Source organism: Malus sylvestris, chromosome 11 (assembly GCF_916048215.2).
Source record: "Malus sylvestris chromosome 11, drMalSylv7.2, whole genome shotgun sequence".
Lineage (NCBI taxonomy): Eukaryota > Viridiplantae > Streptophyta > Magnoliopsida > Rosales > Rosaceae > Malus > Malus sylvestris.
The window spans coordinates 26,469,491-26,495,224 of record NC_062270.1 but is presented as its reverse complement, the minus strand read 5'-3'; the positions used below and the strand labels follow the sequence as shown (position 1 = coordinate 26,495,224).

The following is a 25,734-nucleotide window of genomic DNA, read 5'->3' as shown; positions in this document are numbered from 1 at the left end:
TGGCATTCATGTCGTGTTTCTCGTGTTCGTGTCGTTTTCGTGTCATACTCGATAGCTTAACGGGTCGTGTTGTGTAATACCCGTTAAAGTAAACGTGTAATATGACCTGACTTGAAATTAACTCGTTAATATTATCGGGTAATATGACCTGATCCGTTACCGGTTAAAAAGAAAAAAATTTAAAAACAATAAAAATGAAAATGAAAAACATAATTTGACCAAAAAATGTAAAACATAATACTAAATTAGTATATACATACTAAATTTCTGAGTTGACGCCTTCGTGAAAGTTATAAAGTTTTTCATTACGAGTGATTACATTTTTCACACTTCTACAATAATTATTATTAATTTTGCACTCAAATAAAAAACATTGTTCATGAGATTTGGAGGGTTTTAAAAATCTAAACGACCATGTAATCATCGTCTCAGCATTGAGTATGCAATTATGAACGTTTATTATGCTTTCACATCTTTCAGACTTATACATTAATGATTATGAATTTTGTTTATTTTGAACCCCCTTAAAAATACTATTCATGAGAGTTTGTATGGTTTTAAAAATTCACACGATCATATACCCATCCTCAAAGCGTAGAGGATGCGACTACGAGCGTTTGCATATTTTTCGCACATGTAAATTAATTATTATAATTTTTTTAATGTGTTTGGTATTTTTGAATTACTTGATATTTTTATTTTTAATGTGTTTTATGATTTTTAATCTCAATCTTTGCCTATAATATACAATAAAAATAAATAAATAAATAAAACTTCAATTTTAAAATTTATATAGAATAATAATTAATAAACAATATATACATATTCATTATATCTATTGTATTTTATAGTAAGTTTTTTTTTAGTAGTTTAAAAAATTAAATTCATCAAAATAACTTTTTTTTCTTATCGTGTCGAAACAGGTTACTCGTGTCACTCTCGTGTAAGCCTGTTAATGACCCTTTATTAACGGGTTATTATCGTGTGACCCGATAATGACCCGATTAGTTATCGTGTTGACCTGAAACTTGTTATTTTCGTGTCGTTTACGTGTCGTGTTAATGGGTCGTGTAAGAAATTACCAGGTCTACTCCATTACATGAGAGTGAAAACAAATATAATCAAGACTCAGTATAAATCAAATAAACAGTGAGGAGGCATGTAAAAATGTGAGGACAAAGTCCAACATCGGTAAGGGAATTTGAATACAAGAGAGCAAACGTGTCCTTACCAAATTTAGAAATAACCGACATCTCCATCCCCATTGCACAACGAGCGTCCAATGGAAAAAGTTGCTAAGCTTCCTCAAACCCTTTTCCTCGAGTTTAGTTGTGCCATTTGATTATCTTTTATTTATTTATGTAAGAAATTAACTTAGCCCCTCAATAGATGAGATTAAGGAGGAGTTTCTTCTCAACATACTTTGTTACCGATTTATGAAACTTCGTGCATCTGGTCGAAACCGTTTATATTAGAAATCACACTATAAAGATCTCATATTTTATTTATTTTTTTTGTAGATATGTCCTTTATAGTGTGATTTATAATATGCACAGTTTCAATTATATGCACAAAGTTCATACATCAATAACAAATCATCTTAAGGAAGTACCCCTTCTCATTCTTAAGGAGCCAAGATTGCCTCTTTTATGTGATTCCAATGCCATACATAAATAGTGGTGGAGCTAGAAATCGGTCCCAAGAGGGGTCGTTTAGCTATATGAAAGAAAGTAGAAAAATATAGCAATATAATTAGTTGGAAATTGGCATGAAAAATTGTAATCAAACAAATGTGATGGAGCTTTAGGATTCATATGAAAAAATTGGCGTTGAGACAATTATATAAGTACATAACTTCTTTACGAATTTTGATAAAAAAAAAAAACAGAATTTTTGGTTAAAAAAATAAAAATGTTTTTTGCTTCAATAAGCTTCGAACTCAGCACTCCTCCACTATTGTCAAATACTAATCACCAATACACCAATAATTCCAAGATGGGCCTGCTCCTATCCTGGCCTCCATTTCCATGTGGCTCCACCATTGAACATAAACATGAATACCGAAAGAAAAAAATTGAAATTTTAGAGGGCAAAAAACATGAGGATAATAAAGTTCCAGAAAACCAAATTCGATGAACAAATTCCCAATACGTCAGTCTTCGAGTTTGCCCAATTCGATTCCGAAGGAACCCACCTTTCCAATTCCTGTACTCAACAGAACGATCCCTATATCCAAAGGGCAGGACCTTTATTTTGTTAATGTTGCAAGTGAAGAAGTTGAGGTTTCATTATAAAATCAATTGGCAATATAGGGAGTAGCCTAAAGTCATTGCAAGGTTTCTCCTCTTACTTGAGATACCAATACCAATGTTGTAAAGTCACTTGAATTCCATCACTCCATCACATTCATCATGTCCTGCTACAAACGATATGACATGATTCAAAGCATTCATTCGACCAAAGAGTGAATAGTAAATAACTACAAGTTTGTATGATGATGTTGTTTATTATCGTTGTTGACCAAAGACTTGATACTAATAAATTAGATGTTGGAAGGCATAGTTTTTCTATTAAGGCCTGTTTGTTTGACAGGATTAGGGAGGATTGGATTGGACTAGACTGTAGTCCCTTGTTTGGTCTGCACCAAGATTAGGTTTAATGACCTTAGGTCGGACTCGCTCGGATTATACACCTCCTTACGAGTTCCTAACGAGGATCCCCAATTTCGGGCAGACTCGTAAGCCCTAAGAGAAAGCCGCGAGAGAGTCACTCGTCCAAGAACCTATGTCGCTCGTCCTGCTTGTCCTCATCTCTGCGTCTTCCCTCATCGTCGTCCTTGCCCTGCTCCCTCATCGCCGTCCTCCTCACCATCATCTGCATTTGCTCGCCCTCATCTGCTCCGAGTTGTCTGGTAAACTTCAAATCTTCGATTTATTTCGTCGATTTGTTTTGCAGCTCATGATATTCATTTGATTTTGTTGTTTTAGGTTTGAGAAATTTTCAATGATAGACCTCTGCACTTGAACAAATTTTAACTTGATTATGCTGCTTTGTTGTCCATACCTTGTGTGGAGGTTCTTAGACTTCTGAGTCTTCCGACAGGGATGGAAAGAAAGGTGACCTTAGATGATTTCAAAGTTGGATCTGTTCCGACTTTAATATACATCCCGGACTTCATTACGGATAATGAACAAACCATGCTTCTAAATAAGGTAGAAATCCCTCTTCCTTACATATTCCCTTCATCTTTTACAATGCTTTATTGATTTTTTTTTAACCTGAAATTCTTTGTATGATGGCTTCATCCTGCTTTATAGATTTATGAAGGCCCAGTATCAAAGTGGAAATCATTAAAGAATAGGAGGTTACAAAAGTGGGGTATGTGTTCTGTCTAGGTAATAGGTATATGCATACTGATTTTCCATGTAATGCCTTTGAATTTGACTTACATTATGCATATACAAATAATGGAGTTAGTTTTTTCTTTTGACTGACAGGTAGTATTGTCCATGAAAAGGGTCTTCTGCCACAGGATTGAAAGTTAGAATATATGTCTTCACAAATTGATATTGACATTGATATCTTTATGTTTATTATCGTTACCCATTTTGGTTTTGTGCGATATTGACATTGATATCTTTATGTTTATTATCTTTATCCTGTTTGGTTTTGTGCGGACAAATTTATTGTCATTCGTGTTTTGTACTTGGTTAATAGTTTGTATCTTATCTAAAAAAAAACTAGTAGTAGAAACATGAATAAGCAGATGGTATAACTTGGAACTTCCTTGTTAATATCAAGAAAGAAAAAAACAAAACCAGTGCAACATGAATAAGCAGATAGTATAATGTGGATGGAAATTGAGGAAATAATTGTAAATAAGATGGTTTTCTTCAAGAGACTTTGTGCTACATGTGAGGAACATGGCTTAAGGTGGAGGGTCTAGAGTGGTAACCGATTAATGAAGACGTAATTAGGTGTCTTGAAAGGTCTTTTGAGGAGGAATAAGTTTGGAGGCAGTGTTTGATTGTGCTAAAGAAGTCTCACAGTTTGTATGGTTCTCTTATGGAAAGATTTAATGATTCTTGGGAAGTAAACTAATCAAGCCATAGTAGCGAAAACCATAGGACACATCCTGGTTTATTGATTGGCCTTTGGAATTAGCTTTTGACCTCATTTTGTAGATTCTGAATGGTGGTTGTTACCAACTCCCACCAAAGGAAAATATACTAATCAAACTGCTCATGCTCAAGAGCATGCTTATCATATGTAGTATTCATTTTCGGCAAAGGTATTCTTGGAGTTTAGGGATAGTTTTTTTGAGGCTATATCTTATGATTGGAGTCGTGGTGTTTTTAATTTTTGTTTTCTGTCTTATATTGTAATGTCTAGCTTTGTTTTGCAACTACTTCTTGAGTAATATAGACGTTATAGATAGTGTACAATTTTCCCCTATATTATATTGATACTATTTCTTTTTGAAAGTAAATTTCTTTTCGAAAAAAGTATAAAGTGCACTAATATCACATGGACTATTTGGTGTGTGAGATTTTGCCACCCCCAAAGAAAATAGATTTACAATTGAACAAGTCATGAAGTTATTACCTCCACATGGAAAATAAAAAAAAAAACTATTGACTTTACAAGCCATAAATCATCTTTAAATATGTACAACTTTCCTGATATGTGAAGACTTGTTTAATTATTACCTTGATATGTGAAAATAATTGTGGTGGCACTCCTTGTAGTAAGTGCAAAGCTACTGATGATAAAGCAATCTTTAGGCAGTTCTAAAATTCTATGTGATTGAGCAATTGTTAATAGTATTTTCATTGTTTGTTAATTCCTTTGCTCAAAACAATAAAATCTCTTTCTTGCAGTGCCATCATGGCTAACCAAGATTACATGCAAGATATATGAAGAATCAGGGCTGTTCCCGTTGCCAATTAATCATATCCTTGCAATGCTATACTATAGTTAACTAGCATTTTGTAAAATATCCTGGATGAAAGTTTGACTTATCACAAGTATCTTCTTATATACTTGTGAATGATGTTTTAAGAGTCAATCAATGACAAAGATTGGCTTATCACAAGTATTTTCTTATGTACTTGCATTTGTTGAAGTTGCATGTATTGGGCACTCTTCTTTTTCTTCTTTGGGGTGATAGAGTTTAAACCAAGCTACATTAGTGGATTAAAAGAGCTTAGAGAAGGGATGTGGATTAAAAGAGCTTAGGGTTTGTGTACACGGATCCCATAAGCTAGTGAGGGCTTAGTTGCAAAAGCCTTTATATAGAATAGAGTTGAGAAATTCCATAGTTCAAGTTCCCAAACACTCACTTTGCTGCCTGAATGTGCCTTAAGGGGTGGGGAGTCTCATCCACTTGAAATGTAATGTTGGTCATTGTATGATAAACTGAAGAATTCTGAAAATTTATAAATATCTGATCACCAATTTGCCATCTTAAACTCAACTATAATATGTCTCAATTCTATTAGCAGGTACTAAAAACAAAACAATTGTCCTGTTTTTTTTAAGATTCATTATATACATGGCAAAAATATGCTCCAATTAACCCAGATCATGAGATTTGTAGCATTACTCTATTACACAATGGCAAAAATTTTAGGGCGTTGGGCACATGTATTAGAGCTATTAAAATAGAATAATAATGTAGTCCTAGTCTAGGCAAACACAAATCTGATGAACAGTATTGTTTTCATTATCTTGCTTCTTAGTCCGACACTGCACCAAACGCTTCGCTAAGTTAGTCCAGCTTAGTCCCTGCAGCTAGTCCAGTTCAAGACAGTCCGGTGCAACAAACGACCCCTTAAAGACTTGTCGAGACTCAAGTCATCGAACATAAATAAATTAGAAGGTAAAAACAGTTCCTATCCCTGTCATAGTTACGTTAACCAAGGTGACAAAATTTAACCATCTCTTCTGTCCCTTAGGGTGCGTTTGGTACGCAGATGGGACGGGACGGGACGGGACGGAACGAAGGTGTAATTTTTGAAAAAGACATGGGGTATATTTGTCTTAAAATGGTAAAACATTGTGTTCCACATACGTGGAACAAACCCGTTCCAGGGGGGGAGGTGGAACGCAAAAACACCCAAAATCTGTCCCGTGGAACAGCCCGTTCCACCCATTTTTAGCGCACCAAACGCGGGACGGAACGCTTCGTCCCGTTCCGTCCCGTCCCGTCCCGCGTACCAAACGCACCCTTAGCGAATTGCAAATGCTTTTTTGCCCTGTACTGAATCACGCGCATACATTTTCGGGTCGGTAAGCACTATATTGTGGATAATGCCACAACTCATGCAAAGCATAAATATATAAAAAAATATGAGTCGATCGATGAGTGAGTGGTGAATTGATATGTTGATCAATTGAAGACTCGGAAGTCATGAATTCTTTTTCAAGATTCTTCTTCTTTACCTTGCGGCCAGGAAACGTTTGTTTTGGCTCAGAGTAAGATGTTTGGATGTAATAGCTCTAGCTAGCCTAGCTACTATAGGGAAGCCTTGCGTATTTATTAGGCAAACTCATTTGAAGTAAAGCGATTAAGGACAAGGGTATTAAAAATTCGGCAAATTTAGTTTCTAACATTTGATCCGAACACTAACTTTTGAAAATTGTCATAAGAGTCAAAAAAATATCATTTTACACTCCTTTTTCTTTATTTTTCACTAAGGCCTTATTGTCTAGGATTGAATTAGAACATGTTAACTCTTGAAGGTAGAATATAAATTACTCATTAAGAAAACTTATCCATTTCAATCATTCCGCTAAAATATGGGAGAATTAGTGCCACGCCATGATCTTGAGAATCCTCTACAAACATGCTAACATTTGGAACACCAAAACATGAAGGGAAAATCAATAAACAAGGAACCACAAAGTCCACATTAGATAATCAGCGGATAGATAGTTTCTAATAAATACAAGTTCACTATTGAAAACTGAAACCAATTAAATTTCCTTTATTCAATCCTTCAAAAGAAATTTGAAAATTGAAAACTAAAAATTCTAAGAGAAATGATGTCAACGCTTCAGTTTTCTAACTGTACACACATGTATTTAATATTGGTCGTTGTTTTTGTTTCATTTGTTCATGCACTGGTTATATAATAATGATGTGTGTGTAGTAGGAGAGACAAGTGTGTGGTTATTATTTCCCAAAAGGTTGGGGAATAAGTTGGTATCGAATTCGTCATTCATGAAATTCGAACATAAAATCACTTATTTACAATTAAACAGGAATATCACTAAATCGCAGTATTAAATGACTTTATTTCTCAAAATTAAAAACTAAAAATTTAGGTTATCTAAAAATTTAAGTTGTCAAACGAACTCTTATTTTTTCGGATTATGCTGTATGTTTCTGTTTTTATTGTTTTATGTCCTGATTAAATATGCTTTGGATCTCACATAATTAAAGGTGGAGAAATCGACGTCCCTTTTTTGTAGACGGTATATACAATGTTGTTTCTTTCAATGAGCTAGGGGAGCCACGGAACACAAAAGAATAAAAAAAAATAGTGATTCTAAACATACAAGAAGTTAAGACGGTGGAGAAATGGGCCGTGATCGTGAACATAATAATTTGCTCAGACCATCACTCTTCAAGACTTGAAGTCAAGTCAACAAATGGTGCGTTTGTTGTACAAGACTGTCTTGGACTAGATTAGTTTTAAGGATTAAGATGGACTGGTTTATACTAGACTAAACTGGACTGACTTAGTGAAGCGTTTGGTGCAGTATCGGACTAAGAAGCATGATTATAATATTATAATATTTAATTTATATTTATTTATATTTTATTTTTAATTTACTATATAAATTAATATTTTTTATTGCTTTATATTTTTCCCTATTTTTCTAGAACTGTCTCCCCTTTTCTCTTCATTCTTTTTTCTCTCCGCCTCTCCCTCCCCATTCCCATTTTCTCCCATTTTTGTCCCTCCTTTTTTTTATTGCAAATCTTCTGCCTCTTCACTTCACCTTCTTCGCCTCCTGCCTCTACACTTCACCTCTCCCTCCTGCCTCTTCACTTCCTCTCACAAAATCACTTGCAAATCTTAAAATCAAAACAAAAGGCAAGAAAGAGATTGAAGGTGGTGGGCTACATGTGTGATTGGCTCAAAGGTGGAGGCTAAGGGTTGGATCTAGTTTGGGTTTTCTGGGTGTATGTGTGATTGAAACAACCATGATCATCCCACTGCATTTTTTTTTTAATTTTGGATTTCCTGGGTTTTTTAAGTTCGAATTTTGGGATTTTCTGGGTTATCTGGGTTCGAATTTTGGGAGTTGATTCTGGTTTTGAATAAGGAACCGCTGCAAATTTTTTGCATTGGAAGGAACGAAGTAGGGAAGGGTGAAGCGAGCAGATTTGGCTTAGCAGTCCGGCCAATTTCGGGGGCCTCACTAAGACCCTTCAATGAAGCTTTTAGTCCGACTTAGTCTAGGCGAGTCTCATTAAACATAGTCCTGGCGTGAAACAAACATGGGACTAAGTCAAGGTGTAATCCAGTCTAGTCCAAGGAATTTTAGTGAAACCAAACAAACGGCCCCAAGAATGGTAAACAACTATCCTTAGTAGTGCCGTGATTAAAAAAAAAATCTCTTCTATGCGCGTAAGTAGTGCGGAGAGACTAGTTTATAATTATATATTTTCAAAATGGTGAAACATTTAAGTTGCCCTTCTAGAATTTCAAAAATTACAATTGCACCAAAAAGAATTAAAGTAATTCACCACATTTTAATTTTAAAATGAATTTGAAATTCAAAATTTAGGGAAAAAGAAATAACAAAAACAAAAAACTCCCACGTTAGTGGGTGATTTCTTGGTTTGCTTCATTTCTTTTTTGAATAATTTTTAATAAAATTATAAATTAGTTATTTGAATAATAAATTAAAAGGCTAATTGGCAAAGGGAGGCTAGTATTTTCAGGAACTGTGCATCGCTCTTCTCCGTCCTACTTTTCTCCATGTACTTTACTTATTCATAAAAAATAAAAGCTAAAAACTATAAACAAAATGGATGAATCGGTATTACGATCAGATGATATTCCTCTTCACTTGAAAGTGAGAGGTCTTAGGTTTGAATCTTGTAGATGACGAATTCGATACCAAATCGGATTATCCATTGTGTGGCTTAACCGAAATCCCATTCCCCCTAGTGTACAAATATCGATATACTAAAAAAAATTAAAAAATGGATGAATCGGTTAGAGTGTAAGCTTACAATTTTTGTGAATATGACGAAATAATTATTGAGTTTCGCATGATCTTTTATCTGTGAAGTCAAGAAAATGTTGTAATCCATTTGAACCATCTCTTCAATATATAGGTGATACTTGCCTGTATTGTGAATTATACATTTATTTGACAGATGATTTAGATGTGGTATACGAAATACGATTTCTACAGCATTTTTTCTTTTTAGAATTAAAATGTAGTCCCTCTAGTCTCACTCACATAATGGTGCCAATTAAAAACTACGACCATCACTTATGTGGGTCCAGTTTATTAACCCTTGTATATATGTATATGGAAGACTTTGGATGCAGTCTCTAATTGTCAATATTCTTTGATTGAAACCTTGTTTGTATTCAGTTTTTTACCGAAATCCCTAACATTAATGTAATAATGTTATATTAATATGTAGGTAATTATATATTTTTTAAATTAAAGTTTGAAAATTGTAGTTGTTTATATTAATGAGATTTTAAATAAAACCTATAATTTATGGGAAAACATTAAAAGACAATTATACTCTCCAATATGTTATACATGGGTATTCATTAAAATTAATCAAAAAATTATTGTAACAAAACATGTACCACCACACCAACAAAATAGTCATTAGGCTTAATAACATAGTAAATTTCTTTGATTAAACTTGATATGAAACATTTTCAAATCAATGTAAAAGAATGTACTCATATCAACTTATAAAATGGATTAGAAAAAAAATTGAATAGATTTTAGACAAAAAAAAAATATTGGGCACAAACCACAAGCTGGTGACCTAGTGGTAAATAACGGATTGCAAGGCCTTCTTCAAATTAAAAACTGGAAGTCTTGGGTTCGAAACTCGCTGTTGGTGTGGAAGTCAAACTTGTGGCTAGGGGGAGGCTGAAATGCCTCTATGTGTCTTCCCGACCCCTAGAATGGGTGGATAACCATGGTTTGCCACCAGTTGTCTTTAAAAAAAAAATGGGCACAAACTTATTCCAATTTTTTTATTTTGGAAATGTTTTGAATTGAAAATTAATTAAGAGTTTAATAAAGGTCTAAGTATAATTAAAACCCTAAATCAATTAATATCATTTAAAAAAATTATGTAACTTTCATGTAAATTCATTAATAAAATACATTAATGCTAGGAACTTTCGATCAAAATCTGAAAACTAATAAGGCCTTAGTTAATGAACCTTAGTAACTAGGGACCGGTTACTAATTTTTCATATATGTATAATATCCTTGAAGATCATTTCTGAATGAGTCGGTGTCATGCTGGGTCTTTTGGGGGTACTGTTAGAGGTGTATAACGCTCCGACTCGGATGACAGGATGAGAATTTGCATGATAATTCCAATAAGAACCAAGAATGTTGCTGAAAATGCAATGCCTTGCCATGAGGTTAGGAGGGCAGACCATTGCACAAATTTGTAAATTCCACAGGCGAGGAGGATTGACCAGAATACGACGACCTATATAGTTGTAACAAAAGAAATATATGGAAGTGGGGTGAGAAAGAGGAAGTAATCGTGATTTAGGCTAGTTGGTCAAGGCAATGTCTCACATCCACCCCCTTGCACACTGAGTTTGAAACCTCCTCCTCCATAGATTGAAATAAAGTAATAAAGAGAAAAATGGTAATTTAGTCAGTTGAAGAATCTTACAATTAAGGACTTGATAGGTCTGCCAATGTTTTGAAGTTGCTGGTCACTGAATGAGCCTTTGGCAAAGTACTTCTCTAATAAGGCATCCTGGTAGTTGGAAAATTGAAAAGGAAGAAAAGAGCATCAAATATATAGTCACGAGGCAGGGCATTGTGGCTCAAGTAGTTAAGATCATTCATTCACCCTGCACTTGAGGTTCTTTGTTCAGTTCCCCTTTCACCAAATATTGCTTGTATGAGAAGTTTTCAAGCATAAGAAAATTCCAGATAAGAAGAGAAAAGAAAAGAAAGGTTGTATCAATGACTATACTATACCTTGGTAACAAACACATCTTTACACCACTGTCCAATTCCATCAGCAGTTTCTGGCAACTCCCGCATTGAGTGTCTCCTGATTTGTAATTTTACCTGCAACAATCAGAACTCTTTATAGTTAGTAACATTATTTTCGAACCTTTTCCCACAACTGTTGGCCTTAGCTCTACATGCAAATGGATAGAGTTTTTTTAACATAAGCGTAAACACCATAAGCAATGTTAGAATCTGTAAAATTTAGTGGTATATTTGTAGCAATTCAACATAGAGAGGAAGAAGATTTAGAGAGAGAGAATGAAGAAATAGAGAGAGAGAGTGCTCAAAATCTCAGAGTGAGCTAGAATGCTCTTCTGCATGTGTTCATTTCATCACACCAGCAATTACATGACCGTTAGAAAGGAAGAGACTTTAGGGGAGCCTATGAGCTCATCCAACCATTCATTACAAGACCCTATGAGATCTTGCCACTTGTTCACATTTGAACCTAATACAATTTGATCTAATCTCACCCCTTGATCACTAACTACTTTATTTATTCAAACTAACAACTTGCTACAAATAAAGAAATGACAGTTTAGACCTTAATCAATCAACACTTCCTTCTAAGGTCTTAACTGAAATTACTCCAAGCTTGTCCCTCAAGGCACATAATCTATCTTTAGCCAAAGCCTTGGTGCTCACTCTTGTAGAATTGTAGATCAATTATTTCTTCTTGAATTGCATCCCTGATGAAATGAAACTTCCGTTTGATGTGTTTAGACCTCTGGTGAAACACAAGATTCTTTGACATGGCAATTATAGATGTGATGTCACACATCAAAAGAGTTGGTTCAATCTATTCTTCACCAAAGTCATGCAACACAAATCTCAGCCATATGGCTTGAGTAGTAGCTTAAGAAGCACTCATATACTCAGCTTCTACAGTTGATAGTGCAACACTTTGTTGCTTCATAGAGGCCCAAGAGAATGCACCACTACCAAAGCTAAAAGCATAGCCTGATGTGGATTTCATGTCATCTTCATCCCTACTCCAATCATGTCACAGAAACCTATGAGCAAGGCTGCATTTCCCTTATTATACTTGATTCCATAATCCACAGTTCCTTGCACATATCTTAGGATTCTCTTAGCAGTGCCAAGATGCTTGGTGGAAGGGCAGTGCATGTATCTCGCAAGTACATAAGTTAAGTGCATGATGTTAGGCCTTGTTCCAGTCAAATATAAAAGATTGCCAACAATGCTTCTATACAATTCTTCATTTGCAAGTCCACTCCCATCATCCTTTCTTAACTTATCAGTGAGAGGTAAAGGAATGGAGACATATTTATAGTTTTTCAATCCAAATTTGTCCAGGAGGCTCAATGCATACTTCTTTTGGTGAATGAAGATGCTCCATTCTTGTTGAATTACTCCAATTCCAAGGAAATGATGTAACAAACCTAAATCTATCATCTCATACTTGCTCATCATATCACATTTGAAATCTTCAATCATCTGTGAACAAATTCCAGTGTAAACAATGTCATCCACACATATGGAGACAATCAGTGTTCCCTGTCCTTCCTTATGCTTCACATATAGGGTAGCCTCACTTAGACTCTTTTCAAATCCACATTGCAGCAAATAAGTGTCAATGTTGTTGTACCAAGCTCTGGGAGCTTGTTTTAGACCATACAAGGCCTTCTTCAACTTATACACCTTGTGTTCTTCCCCCTTTACAACATACCCATCCGGTTGGTCTATGTACATTTCTTTTTCAAGGATCCCATTCAGAAAAGCAGACTTCAGATCTACCTGAAACAATCTCCACCCTTTCTGTGTTGCCAAAGCAATAAGAGTCTTTATAGTGTCCAATCTGGCCCCTGGTGCAAAAGTCTCATTTAAATCGATTCCAGGCTTTTGAGTGTACCTTTTGGCAACTAATCTTGCCTTGTGTTTCTGTATAGTGCCATCCAGATTTAGCTTGGTCTTAAAAATTTACTTTACTCCAACAATGGGTTTATCACTTAGTCTGTCAACCAATTCACAGGTACCATTCTTCTCAATCATAGTGATCTTATCCTCCATTGCTTTCTTCCAAGCTTCATCTTAAGAAGCTTCCTTGTAGTTTTCAAGGTCAATGACACTAAGCTTGCACTGAGCAAACGCTTCATTCAAATTTCTCCATTTCCTTGGTGTGTTGTCATAAGTATCTATGAGTTTGATCTCACTTTCCAAATTCACTGTTGGAAGTATGCCCACAAAGCCACTCATTTGATGTAATAGCTTTTGGAATACTTATTGCATTAAACTTTTATATGTTTAATGAAGGGCAAAGCTTATTGTTAATCACTATTTATTGTATCTTGTGTTTAAGCAATAAGGGAATCCAAGGAATGTATTTGATCTAAGAGATAAGTGATTTAAGTAAGTTAGATTAACGAGACCTTTCTCTTATGTTCATTTCTAAAACGTTCCTAGCCATAGGATTGCCAATTGGGCATTGACAATCCGCTAAGGTTAGTATGTGTTATGTCGACTCAAGTGCGAGTATGACAAGTCTCAAGTCATTTAGTGTTGGACACTAAGACAAACACATAGGTGCTCGAAAGAGTAATCGAGTACACTGAACAACGATCAAAAGAGAGTTCAAGCATACATGTCATGTAAGAACTCGAAAGTTGCAATATGCAAAGTAGTCCTTTGACCTGAGGCATCATAGATGTCTAATGGTTAGGTCCTTGATCTTTGATCATGTTAAATGGCATTCCATTGGAGTGTCCACGACATTGTTGGGATCAAGCTATGTAGTCATGTAGGCATATGAATGCACAACAAGGGATCTCTAACCTTCCATGGTGGAAGGAGAATATTCTAAGATATGATTCGAGAGTCTTTGGCCAAAGCATATGAATATGACTTAGGAAGTTTGTTCCAAATCATATTCAACAGAATCATATGGAGAAGTATCACATTGGATAGTAGACATGAAACAAACTATCACTCAAACAATGTGATTAAGAGTATTGTATTAGAGAAGGACCGTATTGCATTGTAGTTGTAACTGGATAGGTTCTCCAACCACTTCTACTTAGCTTGGGTAACCATGATATGCTGCTAGGTGTCACTCATGATTTGTGGAAGCCTTGAAGATTAGCAAACACTAATCAAAGGGAGAATTGAAATGTTGTTTCAATTCACAATCGATCGTTAAGAGTAACAATCGCCCACTGCCTCGCTAATTGGAACCTAAAGGATCGTACACCGAGTAAGGGTGAAAGTGAAGAAATATAAATGAGATGGATAAGCACTTAAATGGTTTAATTGAGAATGGTCAAGATTAATTAATTAGTTAATTAATTTTACGAAAGGTTCGTATTGGGCTTTTAAGTTGGTTTTGGACTTCGGGGCTCAAAAGCGTTTTAGTCCACAAGGCCCATTATGTTTAAGTTGTATGACAACTAAAACAAAATGGGCAATTAGCCCAATAACAATGGTAAGGCCGGCCATAAGGGTGAGGGTTGCAAACTTGGATTAATTACAAGTTTGCCACTCACTTGAAATGAAGTATAAAATCAACTTTATAGCTTTATTTCTCATTAGGGGTTTTCTTGGTGAAATGAGGTGAAACACTTTCTCTCATTTTCTCTAAAGAGGCCGGCCACTTAGAGGGGATTTAGCTAGCAATCTTTTCTTCTCTAAGTCATCCATTTCATCTTCACACTTCATCCTTGGTGTGAAGACTTAGAGACATCAAGTTTTTGATGTTTTTGGAGAACAAATCCTCAAATCCTCAAAGAAGCAAAGGAGCACTAAAAGGAAGAAAATCACAAGGAAGATCCAAGGAGCAAGGAGGTGACTTGAAGGCCCTCCACTTGGGTGAATCCCTTGTGTAATCAAGGATGAGCTTCAAGGGTAAAGAAACTCTAAATCTTTCCTTCTCTTTAATGTTGTTAAAGAGTTTATTGGTTCACCATATACTAGGCTTTGAAAGTCATGGGTTTTATGAATTGTTTTTGAATGCATGCCTACTTTAATGTGTTAATAGTTTGCACATGTATTCAAATGTTCTTACTTGTTCTTAGCTAGGACAAAAATTTTCCTTCATTCACATCATTAGAAACATCATTGTGTACACCAGGAACACACTCATCACCTTAGTTTGGAAAGTTTGACTAAGAAGAACCAATGTTAGATTCCTCACATACACCATTTTCAATCTTAGTTATGCTTATACCCTCATTAGCTTCTAAGTAGGGCAGTAGGATATGCACTGTCTCCATATTCTCCCAATTAAGCACTACATCTTCATAAAAATGGCACTTTTGGAAACAATGATCTTGTTGCTTTTCAGATCATACCCCCTATAGCCCTTCTATCTTGTCCTATATCCAATAAACACACCTTTCTGTCTAGTTTCATCCATTTTTTACCTTAAATGGGTTGGCACATGAGTGTAGCATACATAACCAAAGATTCTCAAGTGCTTTACTCCTGGTTTTCTACCATAAAATTCTTCAAAGGGAGTCTTGTTCTCCAATGCCTTTGTAGGACACCTATTAAGTAAGTAAACAGCAGTGTGAACTGCTTCATCCTAAAACTTGAGTGGTAACTTTTTTTCATAGAGCATGGTTCTTGCCATCTCTATAATCGTACAATTCTTCATCTCAGCAATGCCATTTTGCTCGGGAGAATAAGCAATAGTGAGCTGCTTTTCAATGCCAACATCTTCACAAAACTTTTCAAATTCCAGAGATGTATACTCTCATCCTCTATCACATCTGAGTTTCTTCAACTTGTAGCCAGTTTGTAATTCATCCATCGCCTTGAACATTTTAAACATTCTGAATACCTCATACTTCACTTCAAGAAATACACCCTGCACAGTCTTGAATTATCATCGATGAAGGTAAGGAAGTATCTGCTACAACCAAGAGTCTCACTCATAGGTCCACACACATCTGTGTGTACAAGTTCTAGTGGAAATGTTGCCCTCCATCTCTGTTCCTTGTTGAAGGCCTATTTGTGAGCCTTTCTAGTGGCACATCCTTCACATACCTGATTGTATTCCTTCAGATAGGGCAAACCATACACCATGCACCTTTCTTGCAGCTTTCTCAAACTATCATAGTTCAAATGCCCAAATCTTCTATGCCATTTCCATGTATTGCCTTCAATAGTTGCTTTATTTGCTACAATGTGATCCACATATTCAAACATTAGTGGGAAGCATCTATTTCCCTTCATTTTCATTATGGCAACATGGTCTTGTAGTTCCTTGTCACCAAATATGCCAGCCATGAAATCACCAAATACCAGCCAATAGCTATGCTCTACCATTTGGCCTACATTGAGAAGATTCTCATCTAAACCAAGTACAATCATGACTTCTGGTATGAACCTTGTTCTTCTCTTAGTCTCCACTACCAAAATGCCTTTGCCAATTGAATCAACCAAGTCTCATGTGCCCATTTTCACCTTGCACCTTATAATTGTTGGAAATGTGCCCTAAAACCAATCATATGATGATACTTTACGGACATTTCACATGTTAAACTAATCTAGTTTAATATCAAGGGTATAGATTATTGTTTTAAGCCGTCTCATATAAATGTTATATGCTTAAACAATGAGTCCAAGGAATATGTAATTAGGAGAATGTAATTTAAAGAAGTTAGATTCATGAGACCATTCTCTTTCGTATACATATCCTAAACGTTCCTGATCATAGGATTGCCGATTGGGCATTGGCAGTCCGTTAAGATCAGTATGTGCTATGTCTTCTCTTAGTGAGAGTGATTGGTCTCGAGTCATTGGTGTGACTGACACCAAGACAAGTACGTAGGTGCTCAATAAGGAATGAGTACACTGAACACGATCAACGAAGAGTTCTCATACTCATGTCACATGAGAACTCATGGTTAGGATAATGCAAAGTAGTCCTTTGACCTGAGGCATCATAGTTGTCTTGTAGTTAGGTCCTTGATCTTTGATTATGTCAAAGTCACTCCATTCGCGGGTGTCCACGGCATAGTTGGGGTTAAGCCACTTAGCCATGGAGGCAAGTGAATGTGCAACAAGGGATCTCTAACCTTCAAACCGTTTGAGGGAGAATACTCTATGATATGATTAAGAATCTCTGGCCAGAGTATGAATGAGATTTAGGAAGTCGTTCCAAATTACATTCAAAGTAATCATATAAGTAAATAAACCACATTGGATAGTAGACATGAATAAACTATCAAACCAAACAATGTGGTCAAGAGTATTGTATTATAGAAAGATCGTATTGCATTGTAATCCTAAACCGAATAGGTTCTCCACCTCTTCTGATTAGCTTGGGTAACCATGACATACTGCTAGGTGTCACTCATGGTTTGTGGAAGCCCTAAACGTGTATAATCACTAAAGGGAGAATTGAAAGTAAGTTTCAATTCACAATCCATTTGAAAGAGTTCTAATCGCCCACTGCCTCGCTAAAAGGAACCTAATGGATCGTACACCGTGTAAGGTAGAGATTGAAGAAACAACTGAGATGAGTAAGGATAATTAAATGGTTTAATTATTTATTTATGGCAAGGATTAATTAACATGTTAATTAATCAAACGAATAAAGTTCGTTAAAAGACCACGGGTTAGTTTTGGGCTTCAAGGCCCAATGGGCTTCGAACGTCAAGCCCATTGACTTAAGTTGTATGACAACTTAATGACAAATAATTCACAAAGGCCTAAAAAGCCCAATGAAACCCTATGGCCGGCCATATTGATAAAGGAGTGGGTTTTAGACTTAATTACAAGTTTGCCACTCCAATGAATGTAGGTATAAATATGACTTTATAGCCAAAATTCATTTAGGGTTTCTTTTGGAGAAAAGATGAGAACACAAACTCTCTTTTCTCTCTAAAGAGGCCAGCCACCCCAGAGGAAAATAGCTAGTAATCTTACTTCCTCTAGGTCACTCATTTCTTCCTAAAATCTTACCTTGGTGTGGAGACTTAGAGGTTCTCAATTTTGAGAACTTGGAGAAACCTATTCTTCCATCCAAATCCATGGATCTAAGAAGCAAGGAATGAAGGCCCTATCTCTTGGGTGATTATCCTTTGCTTATGCAAAGAGGAATCAACAAAGGTATAATTTCTCAACTCACTTTGTTTTGAGTTGAGTCTTGGTTCACCTAACTACTAGGCTTTGAATTTAATGGGTAATGTTTTGTTTTGAGTGCATGCAAGCATGATTCCGCCTTTAATTTGTTAATTGCATGCTATAGATGTTGCTCAAATGAACATGTTTTTGACAAAATTTCCTTCAATAATCTTGTCAATGTTGATAATTAAGGATTCGGTACTAGTTATGTGGTTACTGCAACCATTGTCCAAATACCAAACACCACTATTTCCTTGCACAGAGGCCTTATGGCAAGCATAGAACATCATTGCGTTGTCCTGAACATGGTTCAAATAGTTGGCATCATGTGTTTTCTTGGGCTGATTACAATCTTTTCACTACATGTCCAAATCTGTAGCAGTTATGACATTTAGTTTTTCCCTTAAACCAACACTCTCCATAGTGAGCCTTATCACATATTTTGCATTTTTGTTTAACACCCTCAGAGATCTCACCCAGTCTCTCAGTCTGGTGAGTTTTGTTTTCCCATTTCTTAGGCTTAGACTTTCAGTTTTTCTTTCCCTTACTGTGATTTCCCTGAGCCAATAACCTATTTTGTGGTTTTGACCCAAGACTTGTGCTAGAGAATGCATGCCCTGGGCTTGCAACATCATCTTCATGTCCACTCAACCTAAGTTCATAGCTCTTAAGAAATCCAACTACCTCATGTATAGTCATAGTATTCAAATCAGAAGTTCTTTCAATCACAACATAGATTGATCATATTTACTAGACAAACTAATCAAAACCTTTTGAACCTCTATTTGATGAGTGAGGATCTCACCATAAGATTTCATTTGATAAATTAGTTCAAACAGTCTAGTAAGATAGGCGGATAGAGATTCATTTTCCTTCATCCTCATATATTCAAATTCACGATGTAAACTTTGAAGTTTGACAAACCTTGCCTGTTCATCGCCACGAAATTCCTCTTGGAGTAGATCCCAGGGTCTCTTGATTCACAATCCGAGGGAAGATATCCTTAGAAACTGCACTCTGAATAATTCTAGTGCTTTAGCATCTTTCATGAATTGATCCTCCATGTGGGCGATAAACGCATCGTCGTCTCCTTCATCATTGTTTGATGAGGATGAGTCTTCTTCGCCTTTCTCCTTCTTTGTTTCCCCTTTTTCTTTCTTCTTCTTTGACTCTGGAGCAACAATTCTTTTGTCGACCAGTTTCCAAATCCCATACGATTTGAAAATGTTGACCATTCTTACTTTCTAGAATTTGAACTCTGTTCCATCAAAGATGGGAGCTCGCAAATCACTGCTTCCAGACCCAGCCATTGTAGCTTGAATCGGAATGAAATCAAGAGTTTTCTTGTTGGATTCTCTCGCACAATTTCACAGAAATCGACGCCCAGTTCGAGATCGAACCTAGGCTTTCGATACCATGTTAGAATCTGTAAAATTTAATGGTATATTTGCAGCAATTCAACACAGAGAGGAAGAAGATTTAGAGAGAGAGAATGAAGAGATAGAGATAGAGTGCTCAAGATCTCAGAGAGAGCTAGCATGCTCTGCTGCGTGTGTTCATTTCATCACACCAGCAATTACATGACTGTTAGAGAGGGAGAGAATCTAGGAAAGCCTATGAGCTAATCCAACCATTCATTACAAGACCCTATGAGATCTTGCCACTTGCTCACATTTGAGCCTAACACAATTTGATCTAATGTCAGCCCTTGATCACTAACAACTTAATTTATTCAAACTAACAGCTTGCTACAAACAAGGAAATGACAGTTTAGACCTTAATCAACCAACAGGCAAGACCATGCAGAAGCATACATCGGCATGTTCAGGCCATCTAGCACGAAATGTCGTCATGTCTGCACTGTTTAGTTTTTGCATATCCATGAGTACTTTGTATCTTCCTTAATTTCTTTTCCAAGTTTTGCTGCATCCTTAGTGTTTATTGTGGTTATATACTAATAACCATTTCACGTCATGTATGCATAAAGTTGATATAATTTCAATTCATTCGTCCAATCACATGTTGTGGTTACAGCTAACAAGTACGTCCTAAATGACCCGATTCAACTAATTTGGTCGTATATTGAAGGAGTAGTTTGAAAAGAATCTTAAAACAGATAAAATGACATCGGAAGGTAGACCGAGTACCGAAAGTGTGATGTTCTCCACACGAGATTAATGTTGCAGTAGCAACAAATGGTTAATAACATCTAATCACAAGTTCATAGCAAGTAATTTTATTAGCATATGCAGAAAGAGTTATGTTGCCCTACCACAGAAGATTGCCGTCTTAATATTTTCAACAATGTAGGTGGTGGCTGATTGTTGGGGACGGCCACCGTACAGTCATAAATTGCCGGAACAAATGAGCGCATGTTACTTACTAATGAAACAAACCCCTGCAAGTACGAAAATTAAAATTCAGAAAAAGACAAAGATAATGAAGCTAAAAACGTACATCTCAACAGTTCTGCATGGCAAGGCGTCATCTTAGCATTATTGCTCTTTGATTTATTTTAACGCCCCGTTAAAAGTATCTAGAAAATAGCAGTTCTGCCAAACTTCACTTTTAAATACATTATAATTACCTTCGTCCGTGGAAGCAAGACGTTCCTAGGAATTGGCAACCCTCTGGAAGCTGCAAACTCTTGAGCTACCATTAGCTTTGCCTGTGTAAATCGCGTTCCTTCTACAAAGAGAGCCAACCAAAATGGGACGGGGAAGTCCTCTAGTCTTCGGAAACATGACTGTAATGAAGAACCCGTGAGTTATACCATGACAAAGAAGAAGACTGTGTCAAATATATGCATATAAGCAAATTTAAATGTACCTTCAACGTGTTTTCATCTTTCGTCCATTGCCTTTCCAAGAAGACATATTCAGAAAACCACATTGACCAACCTATGAACTGTGTGCATGTACCATATTATCAACCCTCACCGAAAGATTATCATTTTACAAAATTACATTAATGAGTAAAAGAAAGGGAATTGCAACAAGTTGATAGCAATTGGATTGAGGAGAGTGACAAGAATTCAACTAAATAACCGAATTCGTTATTCTATTAAAAAAAAAAAAGTTTATAAATCATAGTTTGCAATGAAAATAACTTAATCTGGCCTAATTGATACTTCAACACGTATTCTGGTTTTCTTAAATCCCAATTACAGAAAGCATAACTAAATACATACAACATAAATCCATCACTAGCTTCATAGGAACAGAAAGATACATGCTGAGTAAAAACTCACTGGGATGAACATTATCTCTTTCTTCATGATGGCTAGAGTGCTACCAAGGCAACCTGAGCGCTGTTTACAACATATTAATACCGATAAATGAACTAGAAATGAAAAGACGCAAGAGGTTAATAAATTTCTAACTCTGCCAACTTAATTTACTTGAAATCCATTTTCATGACAATGGTGAGGTCTGAGGTGTTTTGAATAAAGGAAAAAGAACAAAAAACACACAGGAGACAGCGTGAATAGATGGTTTTGTGGAAAAGTATTTTGAGGTTAACAGATGAAATGCAACAAGGAGAGGCGGGAAGATCGCAGACCCTATGATGGTACCTTGCTTTTTATGAAGCCAGAAAATTATCTGCTTTAAAAATACTGTCAACAGTTGAATTACATTATTACTAGTCCATTGTGAGGTTTCGCCTACTCCTCTCTCCCTTAAGTAGATAATATTGTTTGTTAAAAAAAAAAAAAATTCTGTCAACAGTTAGCAGCTTGTTTAACATCATACAAGTGACTGCTAGAGATATATTTGGAAGGATAAGCACCTGAGCTACAAGCCATCCGACAAGCCAATCAATGTCACTTTTGTGATTGGAAATGAGAAGTGCGCGTTCTTTACCTGGAAATTCCTCAAACAAGGCAACAGTCAGTCGACGTGAGAGATTTGTAAATCAAAATGCCATCAAAATATTAATAATTGTCACCTCACCCATTAATTGAAAAGTTTCTGAATCTACATACAATTCAACCTGTAGCAGAAGTTCCAACTGTAGTTAGACCTTGATTAAAATCTAAAACCCAAGTACACTCATTGAACACGGGAATGCTTAATGCTCGCAGGGTCAATAGGGTAACATAGAAATGATCATGTTTCCTCTGCAAATTCAACCCCACAATTTATAAGCATAGTAAAAAAATTTCCAAAGATGTGTATGCATTGATTTCGACAAGGTTACAATTACTAAAAGATACATCCGTTATATGGTTGGGAAAATGAGACGTAAAGGCATGAACATAAACAACTAGAAGAAAGAAGCACACCTTGATGCCTGCCCACCAATCAATGAGCCATATGAGTTCCAACCACAGCAATTCTGCTACTACTTTGTTGATCTTTCTATACATACTCTTTGATACAGGACGAACAAGGATGGAAAACACCATCTGAAAGCGCATATTGAATAATCAATGGAAAACACCGTTATTTAGTTTAGTGAGGTAAAAACCATGTTGTAAGTCACTGGATAAATGGGACGATCTATAGAGCATGTAAGTCAACGACGAGTTTTATTTATTTTTTATTTTTTTTGACAAACGATAGCTGTAGTGGGTTAAATTGTTATTACTTATTAGTTGTAAAAGGGAGGGGAATCGGTGACAATCGAACCCGCACCAAAATGCATAGGCTTGATTGCTTTCCGTCACTGCAGTAAAGTGTCATCTGCAGTCAATAACACGTTTGTAACTAACCACTGGATTTTTACCCAGCAACTTAGAACAGTACGCTTCTGTAAAATTATGTAAAGCTACATATTTGAACATTCTTGTATGCGTCTATGTGTGCGTGTACGTGTGGCATGGAAGTGGAGGACCTTATGCAGCAAGGATGCCATATGTTGAGCCAAAAGTCGTTCTTTTCTGATGGTGATGAATAGATAGAAGGTCTAAGCATTATGGAAATTTTTCAAATTTAAATATAAATAAGAGTGTTCAGATAATTCATCTTTACAACTTTTTTCTAGTAAAAACATATTTAACAGCTCGTATATTTGTGCCAATATGTTCCAAACTTGTACAATTGTGTTTCAAACTTACTATTGCGATCAAATTACTCGAAGAGATGGAGGCATTAATTATAGCAAATTGATTAATGAATGCAAATTATAGTCGGTTCTTGAGATCCCAGCAGTAACATCAGTATTACTATTCACCCATTTATCAAAATTATGTGACGGGTTGAAAACCTCGAATTTCTTTGTTACGTGATGAAATAAAGCCATTGAATAACCACAAATTCTCATTTCACATCATGCGTTGTGGCATATGTTAGGTTTCAAAAATCCCAACGTTCTCCTTAACATGCAATTGGGTCATTCAATATCCATGCAACAATAAGAAAGGATGGCAAATTTTATTTTCCTTGTGAAGCAAGTTTTAGTTATTTAATTAATGTCATCAGATACGTACCTGCATGAGATTAACAATGAGGCCCGAGAGAACCAAGAGAACTCCGATGGGGACAATGGCAACTATAGCTGGGATGGCCATGGATTGTGAGGCGCCGCCACGGCAGCAGCAGCTTCTAATGCTGTTTGGCTTTGAGTTTGGAGACGAGACACAGATTCAATGGGAGGCAGAGAGGACACCGTTTTGGGGTCACAACGAAACGAGAACACAGCGTGAGAGTCTGAAAAGCGAACAGGAAGCCGCTTCAAACGCTCCATATGTCGTGCTATTACAAAGGGAACTCATCATTGCATGACGTGCATGCGTTTTGACATTTTCTAATGGTCACTTTTCTTTTTCCAAACAAAAAGAAAAATATAATCACCTTTTTAATGGGAGATTGTGTAGACATGTAAATTCGTTGCATGCAAATGATGCATCACAAAGCCCCATGTGGTATATGACTCATCACAAATGGACAAGTCATCAATGACATGTGACACAAATCAAGGAAAGGAAGCTCAAAAGCATTCCTAAAATGCAGAAAGGGGGAAGAAATCTTCTTAAAATCGGCAAGGGGCCCAACTTGGTCCCAAAACCGGAATGAAAGCTAAAACATCTTCACAAAACAAGCAAGAATTGAAGATTGCTCGCAAATAGGCAAGAAAGCCCCATTGATTTCGGCCAAGCAAGGGAAAGTAGCTGAAATAAGACACAAAACATGCCTAAATTCTCCCATGGATGAATCAAGACACAAATCAAAGCCAAATCCATCCAAGTGCAAGCTTTGAGAAGTCTATAAATACAAAGTCCTTAGACAAGCATAAACGTCGATAATTTCTACATTGAAGGGCCGAAATTTTCACAAAAGGAGAACCTCTGGCAAATCTTTGAAGACTAATATGCTGCCAAAGCTCTCTTCGAACAACGTACAACCAAAGCCGAAGCATTCCCTTGAAGAATCAACAAACACTCGTGCCAATTTCTTCAAGACTTTGTTGCAAGCTTAAAACTTGTAACGACGTTCGATTTAAGATTAAGTCGCCAAGACCCTTGAATCAACAAAATCCCACATCAACATCACCTTTGCCGCAAGTCATACACAAACCTAGAGGTGAAGACTATCCACACATTGTTTCAAGCTCAAAACTTGAAGCAATCATTCAATCGTTCGTCCAAGATCAAGTCATCGCGACCCTTGGATCAACAACCTACACATCTACATCAAATTTGAAGATTGAATCAGAGGAAAATTGTAAACAGAGATTGTAACCCTACAAATTCATCAATACAAATCTACTTCGTACACATGTTCTCGTTTCATTCGTTACAGAATTTTTGGGTTTACAAATTTCGCACGCCTAGTGGGAACTTTCTGCTTCTCATCTCTATCTTCAAATCCACAAGAAACACACATGGCATCAAGAAAGGATCAAGTTATTCCCGCAACTAATGCGAAGAACAAGAACATCCTTGCCGCAAGTGGTGGCACTTTAGGCGTCACAACCCAAAGCAAGGTAAGAGCTCTCTCTGCCAGGCCTTCCACCCCTACATCAACTCTGTCAGAGGAGCAAGAGCACCCAAGACACAAGCCCGTGATCACGCTGGCCTCACTAAGGGCGCTAAGGGAAGAAAGACTGAGGATGTACTCCGAGTCGGTGACTTCCGATGTCGACTTAAGCAGCAGCTTGTATCCCGTAGCCATGCAAGTCATGACTACTGGTACGACTTCAATCAAAGAGCAACTGGCACAAATGAGCAAAGCAATCGCAAGGCTGACAAAGATCATGGAGGGAAATGACTTGCAGATTACTATACTCGTCAACTGTTTGAAGGCGCAGCACGACGAGAAAGCTGACCCAAAGGTTGATCCACCAAAGAAGGAAATTAACGAAAATGAGGAGCCTCTGATGGACATAACTGAGAAGAAGCTAGAGGTGGACCAAGCTACGATGCTTATGGGATCTCTCTTT

At 36.4% G+C, this 25,734-nt stretch overlaps 2 protein-coding genes across 2 annotated transcripts; one reads left to right on the top strand and one right to left on the bottom strand.

The window, feature by feature from the left end:
• The first annotated feature begins 2,787 nt into the window (after positions 1-2,787).
• LOC126588314 (uncharacterized) lies at positions 2,788-4,981 on the top strand. Its single transcript, XM_050253386.1, has 5 exons — positions 2,788-2,911; positions 3,103-3,212; positions 3,318-3,378; positions 3,498-3,536; positions 4,881-4,981. The coding sequence occupies exons 2-5, from the start codon at positions 3,105-3,107 to the stop codon at positions 4,979-4,981; spliced, it is 309 nt and encodes a 102-aa protein (XP_050109343.1). The 5' UTR covers positions 2,788-2,911; positions 3,103-3,104.
• Positions 4,982-10,332: 5,351 nt separating this feature from the next.
• On the bottom strand, positions 10,333-23,998 carry LOC126590779 (1-acyl-sn-glycerol-3-phosphate acyltransferase 3-like). Its single transcript, XM_050256287.1, has 11 exons — positions 23,783-23,998; positions 22,637-22,759; positions 22,305-22,344; positions 22,141-22,214; positions 21,602-21,661; positions 21,181-21,258; positions 20,939-21,097; positions 20,624-20,749; positions 11,230-11,322; positions 10,916-11,002; positions 10,333-10,723 (listed from the first exon to the last, which is right to left on the bottom strand). The coding sequence occupies exons 1-11, from the start codon at positions 23,861-23,863 to the stop codon at positions 10,523-10,525; spliced, it is 1,122 nt and encodes a 373-aa protein (XP_050112244.1). The 5' UTR covers positions 23,864-23,998; the 3' UTR covers positions 10,333-10,522.
• Between the last annotated feature and the right edge of the window lie 1,736 nt (positions 23,999-25,734).